The sequence below is a fragment of the Fistularia commersonii genome, chromosome 35 (assembly GCF_037954325.1).
Source record: "Fistularia commersonii isolate RoL2024-O1a breed Wild chromosome 35, RoL_Fcom_v1.0, whole genome shotgun sequence".
In the NCBI taxonomy this organism is placed as follows: Eukaryota; Metazoa; Chordata; class Actinopteri; order Syngnathiformes; family Fistulariidae; genus Fistularia; species Fistularia commersonii.
The window spans coordinates 5,163,548-5,181,178 of NC_141318.1; the positions used below are offsets into that span (position 1 = coordinate 5,163,548).

The 17,631-nt window shown below is 43.6% G+C and overlaps 3 protein-coding genes across 5 annotated transcripts; 1 reads left to right on the plus strand and 2 right to left on the minus strand.

Moving 5' to 3' along the window:
* Nucleotides 1-367: 367 nt before the first annotated feature.
* Nucleotides 368-2,048, plus strand: LOC147213982 (protein Hook homolog 2-like). 2 transcript variants are annotated; one of them, XM_086142680.1, is made up of 3 exons: nucleotides 368-956; nucleotides 1,030-1,110; nucleotides 1,658-2,048. In XM_086142680.1, exons 1-3 carry the CDS (start codon nucleotides 915-917, stop codon nucleotides 1,772-1,774), a joined length of 240 nt encoding a protein of 79 aa, XP_085998806.1. In that variant the 5' UTR covers nucleotides 368-914; the 3' UTR covers nucleotides 1,775-2,048. The 2 variants fall into 2 exon arrangements, with proteins under 2 accessions (XP_085998806.1, XP_085998807.1); XM_086142681.1 differs by having other exon boundaries at nucleotides 369-956; nucleotides 1,036-1,110.
* A 552-nt stretch (nucleotides 2,049-2,600) lies between these two features.
* On the minus strand, nucleotides 2,601-9,414 carry LOC147213983 (bestrophin-2a-like). Of its 2 annotated transcripts, none has more exons than XM_086142608.1 (10): nucleotides 9,188-9,414; nucleotides 8,869-9,076; nucleotides 8,672-8,766; nucleotides 7,584-7,730; nucleotides 6,220-6,374; nucleotides 5,488-5,565; nucleotides 4,827-4,979; nucleotides 4,668-4,748; nucleotides 3,893-4,047; nucleotides 2,601-3,572 (listed from the first exon to the last, which is right to left on the minus strand). In XM_086142608.1, exons 1-10 carry the CDS (start codon nucleotides 9,234-9,236, stop codon nucleotides 2,828-2,830), a joined length of 1,866 nt encoding a protein of 621 aa, XP_085998734.1. In that variant the 5' UTR covers nucleotides 9,237-9,414; the 3' UTR covers nucleotides 2,601-2,827. The 2 variants fall into 2 exon arrangements, with proteins under 2 accessions (XP_085998734.1, XP_085998733.1); XM_086142607.1 differs by having other exon boundaries at nucleotides 7,584-7,817.
* Nucleotides 9,415-10,101: 687 nt separating this feature from the next.
* On the minus strand, nucleotides 10,102-16,810 carry get3 (guided entry of tail-anchored proteins factor 3, ATPase). The gene is made up of 7 exons (XM_086142257.1): nucleotides 16,652-16,810; nucleotides 15,615-15,762; nucleotides 14,751-14,899; nucleotides 13,841-13,991; nucleotides 13,645-13,752; nucleotides 12,134-12,331; nucleotides 10,102-11,651 (listed from the first exon to the last, which is right to left on the minus strand). The coding sequence occupies exons 1-7, from the start codon at nucleotides 16,792-16,794 to the stop codon at nucleotides 11,523-11,525; spliced, it is 1,026 nt and encodes a 341-aa protein (XP_085998383.1). The 5' UTR covers nucleotides 16,795-16,810; the 3' UTR covers nucleotides 10,102-11,522.
* Nucleotides 16,811-17,631: the final 821 nt, after the last annotated feature.

Consider the following 17,631-nt stretch of genomic DNA (forward strand, 5'->3'; position numbering starts at 1 on the left):
GTTTTAAGAGCCTCTTCCCAAAACGGAAAGTACACGATGTCGTCCAAATGTCCGAAAAGACATCTGCACGCTCTTAACAAGGTGACCGTGTGGTAAATACGGTGAAGGCCACGGGTCCGGTATTAGTCCAACACCTGGTGCCTCCATTAAGGTTTCAGAGGAAACATGCCCTCTTCTCTGAAATCCTCCAACCAAATCACATTTCACACTTGCATCACAAATACAGAAGCCACATTTCCCCAGAAGTCAGCCCAAGGACTGGAAGGGGCCGGCCTTTGCTCAGACCGCCAGCAGGAAATTGAGACACCCAAAATGCCACTGGGGTGCAGAGATTCTGGTTGACCGTTTGATTTTCTGCTGATAAGCCGCAAATTTAGCCTTTGAAGGGGGATCAACCAAATCAGAGGGAACTACATATCGGCTAATAATGACTTAGCGACACGGGCGGAAAAGTATCCTTTTCTTGGCAGCATTCAATGATCACATGGAGGGCAATCGAAACCCTTTTTTGTTTCATAAACACCTTAAACTTTTACTGCTCAGTCCGTCTTGTGCTTTAATTGCAAAAGATTTCGACAAAAAGCTTACATCTTTGTTGGGGGTAATTGTATTGTGTTACGACGCGCGCCTACAAATCCCCGGCACGGCGACTGACCCCTCAACAGAGAATACACCCGCGTCAGCAAGATGGCATCTTTGACCGGAGTGAGGAACCAGAGCGCTTAAGCCTGCGGCAACCCTCCATATTGTTCCACCCCGCCGCACAACAAACCCATGGCCTCCGATGCAAAAAAAAAAAAAAAAAAAAAGCCAGGAGCAGCGCTGAGCTGCAGAGGGGACGGGGCAGGTCAGGGGGGGGCCGACGTCCAACAAGTCTGTCGGCCTTGCAAACGTTTGCAATCGGATCTGGAATAATGGCGAGCAAGAAGAAGGCGTTCGATAGCATGAAGACCGAGGTGAGTTAGTGCCGTGTTTATAAACTCAGATAGGCCTCGGCTGCCTGTGTCTTACCGCGTGTGTTTGTCGAAGGGACAGGACGGTCAGGGAGAGAATAAAAAGTCACAGCGGGAACAAGAGGAGAAGCTGATCCTCACAGCCTGGCAGAGCATGGTAAGATAAAGTACAGTAGTTTAATCGCTTGATTACCAATCAGATAAGGACGTCCCGACCCCGATCTCCAAAAATCACTACGGGTTGATCAGATGGCAACTGTGTAGCGTCGGGTAGTCAAAGCGAAATTAGTCATATCAGACCAGTTACACTCAAAAAAGAACTTTGGTTGGTGCAATCAGGTATTGTCAGTCAAACGTAGTATATTAATGGGGGGCGTCGGAGGCCGAGGGCCGGGTGAACAAATCTGCTCAACTGGGATCACTCGTGATAGATGAGCTTCTGCTTTTATTATGAATTTCACAAGCTCCGCTTGTATCGCTGACGTCGGTCGGTCCACTCGGTGTCTTCCCAAAGAGGGTCGTCACCGATATCATTGGCTGCTGTTGGGAGTTTCACAACATTGGATTTCTTTCACTCTCACAGAGCTGATGGGAGTTGTTAAAAGCCCAGTAAACACTTCACCGATGCTCACGGAGTCTGTTTTTTGTAAAAAGTAACAGTTGTATATTTTGATTACGGTATAATACCCCGTTGCTTCTTGCAGTCATCGACTTTGCAGCAGCAGGGCTTTTGCGACTCCAGATCTCCAGGCCCTTCTCAGTCCTTCCTGTCCAAGCAGAGGCAGACGTCACACACCAGGAGGGGGTTCTGGCCCAGGTAGGAGCCTCCACCCTCAGGGGAGCTCAGGAGAGCGGGACTTTGAAGATGGTGTGAATTTTTCCTTTTCCATTGGACTGTCATTGCTAACTGGCTGCTAGCAACCCCTTGTGGTCATAATCGGTACTGCAGTGATAAATCTGGATCAACAGATCACCAATGAAGTGTCTGATCAGTGTGCTTTACTATATTGTGCATAAATGTATGTTGTGAAACAACTGAAATAAATACGGATTTTCCTTCCTGTTAAAAAAATCAAATTTGGGTTAGTAGCACAAACAGGGATGATCCGTTTCACGCTGTCCACAAAAAGCTATTTCATTGACTCATCGGCTGGAATCTTTATTAATTTAAATTCAGAACACGCCAGACATTAAGCTAGAAATCAAGACTATTTACAGGGATATTTCAGGGAATCGAGATAAATAAAGAAAACAAAGAGGGGTCTCTTCACTTACAGAGCTAACTTTGGTTACATGCCGACACAACAGAGCTCCAGATAGAGAAAAAATTGAAGATAACTATTCTCGAACATAGTCCCCTAATTGCTTAGTTTTATCTCAGTAGAGCAGAGAGGTAGTTCAGTGATGTGTTTAGCTTAGTTTAGTACATAAGTAGGGGAAAAAAAGCACCTTTCAACAACGTCAGTGTCTTTTTTTTTTTTTTTTTTTTGCCACGACAGCGATCACGTTTGTCTCATGCAACTCTTTGATTTTAGTGCATCTGCATGTAAATGGTTTCACGCACTCAGGATAACTGGGAATTTCCAGCATGATGAGAGAATCCCTTCGAAGTCGTCCCCCCCCCCCCCCCCCCCCCCCCCCCGTCTCTCCTCGATGCCGAACTTTCCTCCTGGATGTTCAGACCAGGTGTCCCTTGGACACCAGCGGGGGAAGAGGAAGGAGCTGTCGCAAAGTTTCTGTAAGAAATTCTCACAGCCTTGCAGATTTCAAGGATTCAGAGATAAAGTGGAAGCCCATCTTGATATCTAAAACTAATTTCATTGTGAACAACATGCTTTACGGTGTCCACTATCGCACACTGTTCGTCGCCGGGTCTAATTCCCGGTGAGCTCCGATCCCATGCTGACGCTACGGAAGCGCTGAGGCTCATCGAAAGATGGAACGGCGAGGAGGGACATTTTGTTCCCGGCAAAGGGGGGTTTGGGTTTGGCGAGCGCGGTTCGGTTCTGGTTGATGACGGGCTGGGAGCTGCAGTGCTCCAGACTGGAGTGGGCAGCGGGGTGGAACAGGAAGGCCGAGTGTTGGTGGGAAGTTATGGGGATGGCCGAGAGAGGTCGAGTTTCTTTGGACAGCTGGGAAGGGGGAGGAATCAGTGACACGGCGGACTGCATCTGCCCCATTCTGCTCAGGGATTTCTCTCCTTCCTCGCTCGTCTGGCCGTCTTCGTCGCCCAGCCCTTCGCTCCCTGACTCCTGGTTGCCTTGGTTGAACTGGATCTCCAGCAGGGGTGTTCTGGCGCTCTTCTCCTCCCTGAAGCTGCACACCGTGCTCTGGGTTTCCTGCCCCAAACCCGAAGGGAGGGACCCTCCTTTACCCACCTTGCTGCTGTCGTTGTCGTCGTCGTCGTCGCTGGCGCACTGGTCAATGCTGGGGGAGTGGTACAGCCTCTGGAGCTGAGCTGAGGTTCGGCGGAGAGCGCCACCCATGAGGCCCGTCGGGGATGGGGCTACGTTGAGGAGGCGGTTGAAAAGAGCCATGTTGGGATGTCGGCTGCTGGACTCCTCCAGATTCTCCGCAATTTCCTCCAGGGGCTGGAAGTGCATCTCTTCCTTTGGGATCCTGTCAAACACCAGAAGCATAATTTCTAGTACAAGAGGACATTTTTTCCGAGCACTGTACGGTAGTTGGTTACCATTTTTCCCCAGGAAATTTGCGTGAAAGCTGCTTTATAACGTGTATGAAAAAGCAAATCATAAATACGGCTTACCAACACAGATATATGAAAGTATTAAAACCTACTTCTAAATGCTGAACACATATTTGTAAGAGATAAAACTAATCACATTGTGCAGTTTGCATTACAGTTTCTCTGAATAAGAATTTGGCAGATTGCATTTGGGCGGGGTGTCGAAATGAGAATTCTTCATCCGTAGACTCACGCCATGTCAAAGGTTGATCCCTGGAAGGAGGGTTTGCGGAGGACAAAGAGCGTGGCGGCCGTGTACGGGGGTCTTGGGTTGGAGTCGTTCCAGTAGCGGTCTCTTTCCATCATGGGCAGATCTCCGTACATCTCGTCCACTGCCATCATGGACACCTGCATTCATTTATACACAGGACAAAGTGTTACCGTCCCTTGTGCCAAAATCCTGGGCAAAAACAAGTCTAGAAGCCCACTCTAGGCTATAAGAAAGCTATCTAGGAAGCTAACAGCCTGATATGCTTCAGGCTGCTGTGCAATTGTAGTTGGGGGGAATGCAGAAAAAAAAATACTAATTGCTATTTCTCAATTTAAAAAAAAACAAAAACATCAGTCAATCTAACTAGCTAGCTAGCTAGACAGACTGGCTAGCTAGCGAGACAGCTAGCTAGTCTGTCTCTTACCCATTAACTTTCTGCATTCTGTTTACATGTGCATCTAATTTTAAAATGTGCCTTTAATTACTTTTGACATATATTCGAGAGTTTTAAAGTAGCTCTTTTAAACTCTTCTCTTTGCTAAGTACCGTACTGCTGAATTTACTTGGGGGGGATACAAAAAATGTTACCATTAAAAACGGATTTGTTTTGAAACCATTTCTCTCAATCAATATAGAGCTCGCTAGCTAGCTGGTTTGCTAGTTGACAGATAATGGGCTAGTTAGATAGCTAGTTACATAGCTAGCTAGCTAGCTAGACAGACAGATAGTAAAAGTGACAAAGAGAAATGAGAAAGACCTGGAAATTTCGGTCTATCAGCCAGTTTGTCTCAAAGTCATCATCATCTTCCCCGAAAGGATTGATCAGCTGCTCCGCAACCTTGGGGACAAAAAGCGAAGCGGTAAATTGGGGAAGTGCGAGTCACTCTCGTACCACGAGGACATGCGACAGGCTGACCTTGAGCCAGCCTGCATAAAAGAAGAACTGTAGCAAGGTGAAGATGGGCACATAAAGGTCCAGGTCATGACCCGGGTAGCCTTGCCGGGGGTCCAGGAACTGGCGGCCGATCAGACACACCAGGAAGAAGCTGTATACGGCCAGCGTCACCACCTGCAGGGCAAGTCAAGATAATATGAAGTATTTAGGAAACCATTTATGTTCATCCACTTGTACTTTTTCCTTAAAAAAGGAAAAAAAAACTGATACAAATACACGGCCATGCATTCATAACATTTTAAATGTCTTGAGTCACACATGAGGACACAAACAAGACCTAAATAACCTTTTTTTTTTTTTATGATTGACACCAACCCAGGTGCGCATTTCTGAGATCAACAATAAACAACAAATGCCATAAAACATACAGTTAGTGAGTTTCAGAACATGTGGTGCCAGTTTAAAAAAGGCAGTCACGTTGTAAACACAGAAACCACAGTAATGGAGAGTTCATAAGGATTCTGTTTGTTTGATTTCGTACCAATTCAGCATCCTGGCACATTGTTTTGTCTCTCGTCACAAAGCAGCCCGTTAGGCTCACTCACTTTTGCAGTCGACGTTAATTTCAGAACCTCTCTGAAATGAAACGTTTTTATTATTCCCGAAAAATCGGCTTGCCCACCTGTGTGTAGACCAGGGGGACGCTGATCATGTCGTAGTGAAACAGCATGCTACATTTCCCCCTGAACGCATTCAGCTCCTGTTAATGCACAAAACAACAACAACAACAACAACACACAAATCTGTTTATACACATACAGTGTCCTAAAAAAATAGGGGCCTCAAGACACAGAAAGGGGGTGTCTTTTAATGGTATTCAGACTCATCATTTAGCTCATGCATTTTTTTAAAATGAGATAAAACAATTAGAAATAGTGCATCTTAGCCCTGATTAGTTATCAGGACATTATCACTGAGTAAATTACAGTATTCAATCAATGTCAGGAAAGGCTGTTATATATAATAATAATAATAATGATGATGATAATAATAATTAATGATTACCATTATTAATACCAGCATTATTATTTTATATTAGTTACATTTTTATTTATAATGAGACATTATTTTGAATTTATAATTAAAATAGGATCAATATTTTATTTAATACATTTTTGCATACTTTATACTATTTTGGCAAGAACAGAAGGATATAAGCAATATATATACATAAAAACACACATATATATACGCACGCACGCACAAACGCACACACGCACATACACACATCTGTATAAATATAAGCAGTCTGCCATATGTTGTCACCTGTCAACATTTGCTTGCCATTCTATTTAAATTCAAAGTACAATTTTTGCACATGTGTGTTTGTGCACGTGTGTGTGTGCGTGCCAACCTCAAGCAGCAGTTTCAGCGTGTGGTCGTCTTTGATCCTGCCCTCACAGCGGGCCACGGCCGCCAGGTTGGTGAACCACACGCAGGGAATCCAGTACTTGTTGTAAGGGGAGTGGAGGCCCTCGAACTTCTTGCGCTCCTCTCTGGTCATGAACCCTGACAAAACCGATTGATACATATCGATCTCAGATTATGTGTTGCGGGCCAAACGGGCCGTTGAAGACAACTGGGCTGAACTGCGGGTCTGACTTTCCATTCTGTTCACACTCGATTACGGAGCGTCAGCATTCACAGAGCGGGAGCTGATTCGCCATGTTCAAGGAGGGGGTGGGGGGGGGGGGATACCGCGGCGCTATCAGCATCACAAGCATGAGCGGCGCGAGCAAAAATAATGTAATTTGAACTCCGCAAGTTGCAAAACATTTAATTTTGACAAACTAGACAAAAAAAGGGGGAAGGCAAATAATCGCTCTGGTGTGACCTTGTCACAGATGTGTGATCGCGTTTTCTTTTTTTTTTCCCCAGCAGTCAGTTTCATGATGTGCCCGTACTTGTGACTTTCCAGCACCCACTGGCAGTGAAGAGAATGTACAGCAGTGGAAACAACAAACTCATGATGTGAGAGTGTGACTCGGGATTGCGAGAGTGTCAACAAGGTTTCCAGTCAATCTCTGAGAGCAGTGTGTTAAAAGTCCTCAGCACCTAATTGAAAAAAAAGCTAAACTCCTTCCATGAAATTCAAGCTATCATAAATGCATGTATTTCCTGCTTGGGTTACTGTCAAAGTCTTTCCACACGCAAAAACCGTAGACTGACTACCGGTAACCCTTGGCCACAATGCAAGTACTTTCAGAATTGATTTCGTTTTTAGGGTTCAGTTTCAGGAAAAAACACTGAGGACACGTTTAAGGTGTTTTTGTTTTGTCTGCCGCGTGACAGTCTGCGGTGAAAAAAAAATCCTCTGATGGATGCTTTTCAACTTATTTAGTTTTTAATGAAGGAGTGGGGGGTCAGTCAGTCTTAAGTCAGACAGCTTTCTCATTCTGGTTTCCTGTTAAGTTTGGATTACTTAAGTTATGATCCTATATGTGTGCCTTCTTCGTTGAAATAGGTTAGCCTATTTCCTCACGAAAAAAAAATTATATGACTAATATATTCTGTTTGTGTTGTTGTCATTGTAGGGAGGGTCAATGTGGCTTGGATGTGGAGACACTAATATGAACACATGTACGTCATTGCGATAACGAGTTGACTGCCAGGTTAACAGCATGGTGCGGAAGAAGGGGTTTGCGTGACTTTTAGTGTAATGAGCATTTAACGTTCTGTCTAGGGGAGTGAAACGCCCCCCGGGTTTTTAACACTCACCTGCCTCGACCACGTGATCCATGGTGGGGAAGCGCTTGAAGACAGCCGTGCTGACGGATCGCAGTATGAGAAGAGCCGAGAGACTGGCGTAACGCATCATGGTGCGTCTCAGCAGGCGGCCTCGCTCGTCGCTGCCTTGGAGGCCTCCTGACAAGATGCACATGAGCCTGTCAGGGAGCGGGATGCTGGTGTACTGGCTCCACCAGCGGTTCACCACCAGGGTCACATAGAAGCCTGCTCACAGTAATAGAGAGGGGACACGGCTTCTTACTCAGCAGACACTTAGTGGGTGGGCGGGGGGTGGGGGGATTTAACCGGAGGTCTGAGGAGCAGTTTGGCTTCCACTGACACCTCAGGTCTCCGGCAAATACAAGAATAGCTAGTGTTATATAATCTCTGCAAGATTCCTAGCAATGCATCAGAGAGCTGATATTGTCAGCTGGGACCGGATTATTCATTCACAGCTGTGGGTGAGCAAACAGGGGCGCCGGCCGGTGAAGGGGCGATTACGACAAAGACTAGTCCTGTCAAATACTTGTCATACTTTCAACAGAAATACGTCAAAGGGATGGGTACGTGATCAACAATTGATCGGGTTCAGATTAAGGAAAGGCAGAGGCCCCTAAGCCGAAACTCCAGAAAAAAAATGACATATTAAGGTCAGCTCTGTGATGCTGTCAGATAACCATTAAGTCGCTGAAATTACAATAAAATAAAAAAATTGAAATCTGTCAATCAAATGTTATATATAGTGATGATGACCTGTGGAAAAGGTGTCTGACCATCTCCATCTAAGGTACTCGTTTGTGAGTTATAGCAGGTGCTATGATAAAGTGTTCTAAATATTGTTGGTGTGAAAATGTGCAATGAAAATAAAACTGTTTTTTTTACATTCTGTTGACATGGAATTTTCTTGACATTTTTCTGTTTTTTTTTTTTAAGTACAATCTTGCATGCTCTGAATAACATAACGTAAAATAGAGGCTCAGATGAGACATTTTAATTTGCTTTTTAAAGTCTGAGCTTTGAAATGCTACGAAAATGGCACTTCCATTGGTTTTAAATAAACAGAGTCATTAAGTCCTTACCAAGCACAAAGGACATGGGGATGAGACTGGCATAGTGATTGCAATAAATTGCCAGCTTTTCAAAATATCTCTTCTGGTCGTCAAACAGGAACAATCTAGAAGAATGAGCGAGGGGGTGGATGTATAAGTAAGAGCAAAAGTGGGGAAACATCCAAGGGTCAGTCTCTCAGGGTGGGGGGGCCTCTAACCTGTCTCACCTGTAAGTGATGCTGATAGCAGTGTACATGGCAAAAAAAGCCAGGAATTCCTTGTAGAGCACCTTGTAGATGCTTCCCTTCCAGGCCAGGAGCAGCTTGGAGAAGCCACAGAAGCGAGCGTTGGCGACCCTGGCCGTGTAGGTGACGGTCATTGGTGACGGCCAGCGTTTCAGAGCCGCAGAAACCAAAATAAAAAAAATCCGGACACCTGCAACCGGAAGTGAGAGGTTAGTCATTTGCAGTGACTCTACCAGCGATCCAAAGAGGTGATTCTGGTTATTTCAAACTTGGGGGAAAAAAATGGGAAACATCCTCTTACCTGTTGCAGTACTTTTTTGTGTGTGCGTTTTCTTCGTCTCTTGGTGCATGCGTAAATGGCTCAGTGCGTAATTGGCACGGCCGCAGAAGAGCCTTTATGCCGCTCTCTCTTCTCACCAGCGTTTTTTTTTTTTTTTTTGCCTCGTAGAAGAACGCAAAACAACTGATATTCCCCTCTCTCCCCTCCTACGGCGTCGGCTCCGTTAACTCGCGGCTGCATGGCAGTAATCCTCCGTGGAGCCTCCCTCGGTGCGGCCAGTGGTCAGCGCGCCCCCGGGGTAAATCCCCCAAAACGGGGAGGAGGAGGAGCTCGTTAGCGCGGCCCCCGACCGGGAGAGCGCGGCTCGGTGATGGACCGCAAGCGACAGGCCGCGGCGCCGGGATCACACGGCAGCGCACACAGCACCGTACAGTCCAGCTCAGTCCGGTTGGGACATTACGAAACTCGCGGCAAGTGGACCGTGACGTGACAAACTTCCCGCTTTAAGTAATGAGAAACCGATCCACAATGGCGACGCATGGAACGGGAGCGGTTTGACCCCGGGTGATAAAACACACGTGGATAGAAAAACAAACTGTTATTAATGATTCTCTTCGTGGGAGAAGAAACGAATCTCCCGTGGGAATGAAGGGGGGCGGTTATAATCCCGCTTGTTCCACACTGGGACATTTAAAGGTGGTAATAGAGCCTGTGGCGCTCATTAAGCCCACGACGCTTCCAGGCAAATAGTTAGCTATTCCCGTTTTGGTGTTTTCTTCCCGCGCATGCGCTGTTCGTAGAAATAAGCAGGTATGCGCACGGTCGCTGCTGAACGGAGAGGTCAAAGGTCAACAGAGGCTTCATGCTTTGCCTGCTGGTCAGTTCTTTGTGTGTGTGTACTTTTGTCTTAATTAAGACGAACAAGCACATCAACAGACTGTGAAACTCTCAGTAGAGGCAACTTTATTGTTTTGCAACATAATTTAAAGAAAGTCTATAGAAAACTGATCTGGTTTTTGTACCCAAAAGCATTCAGTGACAGAAAAGGATTTTGTATTCCAAGATGATTCCACCTACCATCTACGTCCTTCTGTGCACTGAAGAAAAAGAAAGTTTGTAAGCATTCACCTACATGATCACATGAAATATTGAACATTGATTCAATGTACATCTTCATTTCGGCATTAATCTTAAAAATCCGGCAATGAGACGTCAAATATTTCTTGAGATGAACAAATATTTTCTTTTTAAGTGGGTACTTTCATTTTTCCTTTTTCAGCGTTGGGATATAACAGAGGGCGAAGTGAGCCAATCAGAGCCTAGTATTCAAACGGATGCTTGTCATTCATCTGTCCAACATTTCTTAAATGAAGACATTCAATATATTTGTAGTTAAAAAAGCACAAGATAAGGTAACTAATGTATTTAATAGTGTTTTCTTAGTTGTCAGCAAACAAGAGGCTGGACACAATGTTATGGAGAGAGGAGCATCTGACAAGTTCTGCATGGAAACATGGCGCTCCTCATGCTTTTGTCTTTGAATCTCATTTAACAAACGCCTCCAAGCACACAACGCAAAACTCGATGAAGCCACAAACACCTTAAAAAAATAAAATAAAAAAAAAAACGCTTCCAATATGGCTGATTGCTCCAGCATCAGATAACTGCATTTACACTTTGATTATATAATGTTGTGATGATGTGACAGAACAGAAATGACCCACTTGAGATTGCTTGGTTTGCTTCATGGCAAGAACATTAGTTGTCTTGGAAAATAAAAAAAAAATACTAAAGACTGTGTATTACTTTTTCTTTTAAGGTGTTTTATTGCCCTGCTGTCGCACCTCAGTAGGTAGCGATGTGTATGTTGGTCCCAGACCTGTCAGAGACCAGTATGTTTTGAAATTTGAGTCGTGAGTTAAGACTGGAAAACAAACACGGCCATCGAACCACACGTAACAAACGAGGCAAACACATCAACCATTTCAATCTGTCACTAAAAACATTCTGAGGATGGACAACGTGTACTGTGGAGACTTTTTTTTGTGGTTTGTATGTTTTCTTTTTCTGGGAAAAGTTAAATGGTTCACAACATTACAACTGCTACGCGCAGGGTATCAAGGGAACAGAAGGGGGAAGGAAAAAAGAAGCATGAATCTACTCTGCCTTTTTGCTCCCAAAATGTACAGGTGTTCTCATCAGCCCCTGCCCCTTCATAAAAGCGCAATCTCGTAGCCATGAATGCGCCACGGTTGAGTAGGCTGTCTTGAGGCTGTTACTGCAGGGATGGGGGGGGTTACAGGCTGGTTGGGGGAGATGGGGAGGGGAGAGGGGGGTTGTGGGCAGGGGAGGGAAATCACTTGTTTGGTGGTTTGTAGGGTTCCAGAAGTTGCTTCGAGAATGTGTTGACCTTGTCAGCCCCTCGAACTTCATGGGGCAGCAGGGGTAGCTTGACTATGTGGAAATCTTCATAAAGGTCCTCCATCTGCCGAGAGTGCACACACACACATGTGGTGAATTTTCGGGGGAAAAGGTCAGATGTGGAGCTAATATTACTGGCACAAAAGGTCATGGGGGATTCCCCTCTGAAATAAATTTAGAAGGCACTTAAGAACAGGCTAGAAATCACCAACACAAATTTATATGGATAAAAACACCAGCAAGGTATTGCCAAAAAGAAATTAGAAGTAAGGTGCAATTTAGGGACAATGACATGTAATAATTTCTCTTCTTCTAAAAAGAGAAACATTTTAAAAATGCCAAATGAGCTCAAGAATCTATTCTTGAAGTAAAACTGAAATTCAAGTATTTTTTGTTACGTTACGGACACACTCTGTGTATTGGTGTCTATCTGACATGCTTTCATGAACAAAAGAGAATATTGTTATGTACACTAATATAAAAAAAAAAAATGCTTCCGAATATTGTGTTTAGCGATGCAATTGTAGTGAAGTACTGCGTGCATACCTGGTCTAGATACTTGGACTGAATTTTATGGCGAGCTTCACACATTTTACACGGCCTCTCGGCATCGGGGAAAACAAGCTGGTTGACGATGATGTTGTGCGTGTCGATGCGGCACTTGGCCAGCTCCTGGATCAGCCGCTCCGTCTCATACAAAGACAGAAACTCGGCGATGCAGACACAGATGAAGGTGGTCTGTTCCTGAGAGAGAGTCGGAGAGGATCAGTGGTTTGTGAAGAGCCACAGGACACACACAGGGAGGTTATGAACAACAAGAGTGGTGGTGTTTTAAACGAAGCTCTTCAGTGAGCGTCTGGGCGTGAGCCGGCCTTAACACATACGGACACTGACAGCCAAGCTACATTTTCAACAGTCTAAGTCTCTCTGGTGTAAGTTTTGAATGGATTATTTTGTTGTGAAATTCAACAGGATGGAAAAAATAAACAGATTTGTGCTCAACCAATCATCTTTTCTGTCCTCTGTCTCAACCAGTGGCTTCTACTAATATCGATGTAATTTGTTATGATGATGTCTGTGATAAACATAAAATATATGAATATTTTCGTCATCGCATTAATCAAAACATAAAATTTTTCGATTTTTTTTTTGGATGGAAACGTACACTTGAGTTCTGGGGAATTGTTATTAAATTGTGTCAACATCTTGAATTCTCCATTGCCTAGTCATTTCTCAGATCTGTTTTGACACTGAGCCACCGCCTTGGTCACCTCGGTTTTTCTGGGGTGGGCGCCTACTCTTGGTTTTCAGACGTCTTGAGAATAAAGGCATGGAAACATATGAACGTGGACTCGTGTACATCGCACTCTGGGATGCTTCTTTTTTCAGTTTCTAGAGTAGACGGGACGGAAAGTTAATTTGCTAAAAAAATGGTTGGTTTCAGTTGAAACAGGATATGAGAACACTTAAGCGGGGGAGAGGCCAGAGGCAGTATTGCTTCAATCAGGGTTCACTCGGCGTGCAGTTTCTGAAGTATTACATTTAAATACATCAAAAGATATTGTTTTATATCTTAGACTGCAGCAACTGGCAGTAGGAGTGTGAAGGCGTAGGTACATATAAGGGCTCTATTGGTCACTGGGGAACACTGGGATCCAAGGCAGAAAAGAGAACAGTGTTTATGATCCTTCAGCAGCACTCAGTCTAGATGAACTACCACTGCCTCCTTGGATTTTTATCATCTCTGTCTAATGTCTTCTTTATATGAAATATTTTTCACGATTTGTAGAAGGCTAAGGATGTTTTCCTAAGATTGAATTTGATGTTCTGCTTCCATCACAGTCCCTTATTATAGTTTCTAGGGGAATACAAAAATATGGTTAGGGATAAGCAAGCGTGAACAGCTTTGCTAGTTGCCAGGACGACAAGCTTAGACTCTTATTTCAGACAACCGTATGATTGTCTGCTTGAAAACAGCACCTATGACCACATTGGAAGTCTGTCATTTTAACTGAGTTCATCACCCGCCTCCTATGGCCTAGATATTTGGGACTTACAGGGTCTTTGAACTGCTCACTGACGGAGCGGATGACAGGCAGGGTCTCCTCGAGCTTAGACGCCAGCTGGTCTGCGTTCATGTCGCCCAGGCCGAGCATGTTACACATCTAGATAGAACAAGACCCGTGGACATCAAAATCACATGAAGCAACGTCTTCAGGCAGTCGACGGCCGATGCTGTTTGCCCGTCCTAACCTGAGAGATGAAGGGGCTGATCTGATTCTTGATTTGCATCAGACGGCCGAGGCCACGTTCCACAATGGTGGGAAAGTTGAGAAGACGGAGCGTGTGACCGGTGGGAGCAGTGTCGAAGACCACCACCGAGAAGTTCATTCCTTTCACTAACCTGATGGATTGCGGGAAAAAACATAATCGTGTTTGAATGATGAGATGAAAGCGGCAGTCACAACAAACACTCCACCAGAAATGTGAGTCAGGACAGCTGTTAAGAACTAGTTGGTTTTTATTGTTCTTTCTTCTCAAGCACAGAACCAGTGCCCATTTTGATGACTAATGACCTGGGATAAGTACTTTTCATCACGGCAGGGAAAAATGGAGCTAAAACCCTTGTTCAGTTCTATTCATGAAAAAGGTAAGTATGATGTATTTTGCTCTTCAACTAAAACCCCCATGACCTGTTCTGATACTTTTACGAAGTTCAAAGGAGTAGATTTTAAAAAAAAAGTGGGGTTTTCTTCCATGGCCACGTTGGTCACTTAACATCAATCCAAAACAGCAGATTTTTTTCTTTTAAATTTCTGAAAGGAAAACTAGATGCGGTAATACCACAAGCAAGTTGACACCTCAGATTACAGCAGTAAGTTTGTCTGTGGATATCGATGATTTGTTCTCCAAACTGCAGGCAGTCAATTTAAATTTCAAACTTTTTTCTTTTTTTGCATCTAACTTGGAGCCTCTGGAAATGTGGGTCAGTCAACAAAAATGTCCTGTAACTCCAATACATTAACACAGTTTTTTTTTGTTGTAGACAAAGAATGGTGACTTTCATTTCAATTGTTGTGGTGTCCACAGAAAACAGATTTTGCTGTCACTTTTCTTTTGAACCTTACTGCAACCATAAAATCTGTCAGCTAAATCGCCTTACCTCATGACTTCTGCGTAGCTCATGGCCTCGTCTATGCCAGGGAATGCGCTCATGGCCTCCTGCATCATCTTCTTGCCCATGCTGAGCATGTTGTCCTCCTCAAAGAACTCGTCGGGCAGCTCCGCCACACCCAGGCTGGGGTCAATCTCCTACTCCCAAACACAAACGCATCGCATTGTGGCATCATGCTATGATTAATTCCAAAGGCCTCTGGCCACTCATTTTCTAATACAGTCCTTGTACTTGCAGATTTTCTGTGGAGATCTCAAATCATCATAAGACTGATCTTTTTTTGAATTCTCCTCCAGGCGGAAATTGTTTTTTTCTTCATATTCATAATGCTGAGTTGAGAATGATGTAATTGCTGAACACTGTTTTCACGTTCTGTGTTAAAAGGGTTAAATTTCTCTTCGCTCACTCCAAGTCTTATTTTAGGAGCAAAATAATTTTGGAGATCAGTCACAGTCTAATGTTGGTCGGACGCTCTCAGTTCTTTGTCCCCAGAGAGAGACGGAAAAAAAACAAACAAAAAAAAAAAAAAAACCTTATAACAAAGACTAATTCATTGTGTATTCAACAGTACAATTTATGAAAGTAGAAAAACATGTATATAGTTACATACAAAGAAGATACTTATGAGAGAAAAGGGTTAGGCAGCATTATATTGAAATAATTTTCTCCTTTTTTGTAAATACCACATCATGACCTTAGTTCTGTATCTATCTATCAGCTGTAATGCATTTGTGGGTAGATCTAGAGGGGGACACTTATCTGTCACTCAACATCTGAACATCTAAATGCTGAACTCTTCTGCTTCTTTTTTCTGCATGGGTTAAAGCTCTCCTTTCAGTAAATATATCTTACCATGGCAAAGAGGTTGACGTAGCCCTTCACCTTCGTAGGCACCTTTGAAAACTTCTGGTCGAATGCATCAGAGATGTTGTGAGCAGGATCAGTGGAGATGATGAGGACACTCTCCCGGACAGCTGCCAACTGGACAGCCAAACTACAACTACACGCAAAAGAGAAAAGCTTGCTCAAAAAATATATATACAGTATACACAAATAAATGGGGAAAAACAGGATGCAACCTCCACTGTGAAATTTGAGGAAACAGAGTCTATGCTATGTAACCTGTGTCGCAGGGCAAGTTTGTTGAAGGTATGTATAACATTTTATATGGAAAATGTCGATAAAGGTATTCGAGAGAGCAAGACTAACAGATTGAAAGGTGGGCAAGTAGTTACAAGTACACCGAATATGCTACATGTATCAAGCTGCAACCATCTGTCAGTTGCTTCTTGTGAGTTTTAATTACACTTACGCCAACTCCATCAAGAAAATTCTCGAAACATTCCGTCTCTGGCGTGAATTACCTAAAGTCACTGTCAGACAGAATCACATCTGACGGCCAGGGCTAGCCAAAGAGTCTTACGTTAATATGGTGCTAACGTCCTAATGTAGGCTAAGCCGGTTATTTAATTGTCTGGAAATCAAAGTGCAAGATGCCAGCAGAGACTGATGTAAAAGTTAACAAATAATAGAAAGAATCTCTAGGATAAATACGATTTTAGTGGTGTTGCTTCACCCAACTACTTGAGAAAGGTGTTAAATATTTAGGAAGCTCTCGGCTAACACGGGCTAGCTAATGACAGTGCTCGACAGCGGTCGGTCAACTAGCCGGCTTAAGATAAGTGAATGTAAAGTGACGCTGTCTTGAAGCTAGTATATTTTAACAATATTCGGATGAGTGTCACATGATCCGTATGTTGAAAACTAATAATTCGGATTGTAGCTCACGTCAACTTCTGCTGACAGCTGTCGGACTTATCAGATCACGTTAGCTGCAGTAAGCTAGCTCTGAACTTCTAACATTAGAAGTCGATTCTTCCGTCACTTACCTACATGTCGTTTTGCCTACACCGCCCTTGCCGCCCACAAATATCCATTTTAAAGATTTTTGCTCGATGATATTTTTCAGTGTGGGTTCTAATGGCTCTACGTCGGGAGCATCTTCAAACTCGTCTTCCAACGAAGCTGCCATCTTGTGTGTGTACAGTGTAACGTAGCACTCAGGTGGGATGAACCAACGCTGCTGCCTTCAGGGACCTCCGGACATTTGACGATTAAACGACTATAATCGCCGCAACGTGGACAATGCGTGTCTCGATCATTATTGCGTGAAAAACGTGCAATATAATTACAGTCAGGGTGGACATGGTATCTTGTGTCGCAAAAAAAACAAACAAAAAAAACAAACAAAAAAAAAAAAACAGTGACGTTCCATGAGATAAAACAATTTGAATAGTAATCACATGACAACCAAGGTATCTGTTTATTGCATCACAGCAAAAATCATGGGTTCATTTTCCGTTGCGAATCATCAACAAATTGCCTTGTGAACTTCAAGGACTAGCTTAGTGTTACAAATAATTCAAAAATAATATCCTGATACTGTATTATTAATTGCCTTTTAAAGCCAACTGTCAGCAATATACTATCCATCAATTTCGTTCTTTTTTTTAGCATTGATTACCCTCTTGTGTAATGGTGACAGAAAAACTAAAGGTCAGGATCATCAAAAAAAAAAAATTAGATTATCTCAGAGATGTGTTTATTAAGGGGAAACTAGAACTAAATAATAAGAATGTGTCCATCTCAAATGGGGGTGACGGTTTAATCCCCTGTCCATGTCTGGATCCCAAATTATAGTGAATATACATTTTGGTTGTTTCTTCTTAGCATTGGATTTGTTTAATATTGTAAAATCAAAAGACTGCAGAAGTAGTATTAAGGCCAAATTTTGACTCACTGTGAAACCGCAAACACACTAACTGCATCATTAATTCCAGTTTCAAGAGAAAAGTACATATTAACAATG

Excerpts from the sequence above, each read along its gene's own strand:
- LOC147213983 (XM_086142607.1), bottom strand. The coding sequence starts at position 9,236 with ATGCACCAAGAGACGAAGAAAACGCACACACAAAAAAGTACTGCAACA. Across the intron at positions 7,818-8,671 it reads CCCCATGTCCTTTGTGCTTG|GCTTCTATGTGACCCTGGTG; the intron begins GTAAGGACTTAA and ends TACTGTGAGCAG. Across the intron at positions 6,375-7,583 it reads GGATCACGTGGTCGAGGCAG|GGTTCATGACCAGAGAGGAG; the intron begins GTGAGTGTTAAA and ends CGGTTTTGTCAG.
- LOC147213982 (XM_086142680.1), top strand. The coding sequence starts at position 915 with ATGGCGAGCAAGAAGAAGGCGTTCGATAGCATGAAGACCGAG. Across the intron at positions 957-1,029 it reads TCGATAGCATGAAGACCGAG|GGACAGGACGGTCAGGGAGA; the intron begins GTGAGTTAGTGC and ends TGTTTGTCGAAG. Across the intron at positions 1,111-1,657 it reads TCACAGCCTGGCAGAGCATG|TCATCGACTTTGCAGCAGCA; the intron begins GTAAGATAAAGT and ends TGCTTCTTGCAG.
- get3 (XM_086142257.1), bottom strand. The coding sequence starts at position 16,794 with ATGGCAGCTTCGTTGGAAGACGAGTTTGAAGATGCTCCCGACGTAGAG. Across the intron at positions 15,763-16,651 it reads GTAGGCAAAACGACATGTAG|TTGTAGTTTGGCTGTCCAGT; the intron begins GTAAGTGACGGA and ends TTTTGCGTGTAG. Across the intron at positions 11,652-12,133 it reads AGTCCAAGTATCTAGACCAG|ATGGAGGACCTTTATGAAGA; the intron begins GTATGCACGCAG and ends CACTCTCGGCAG.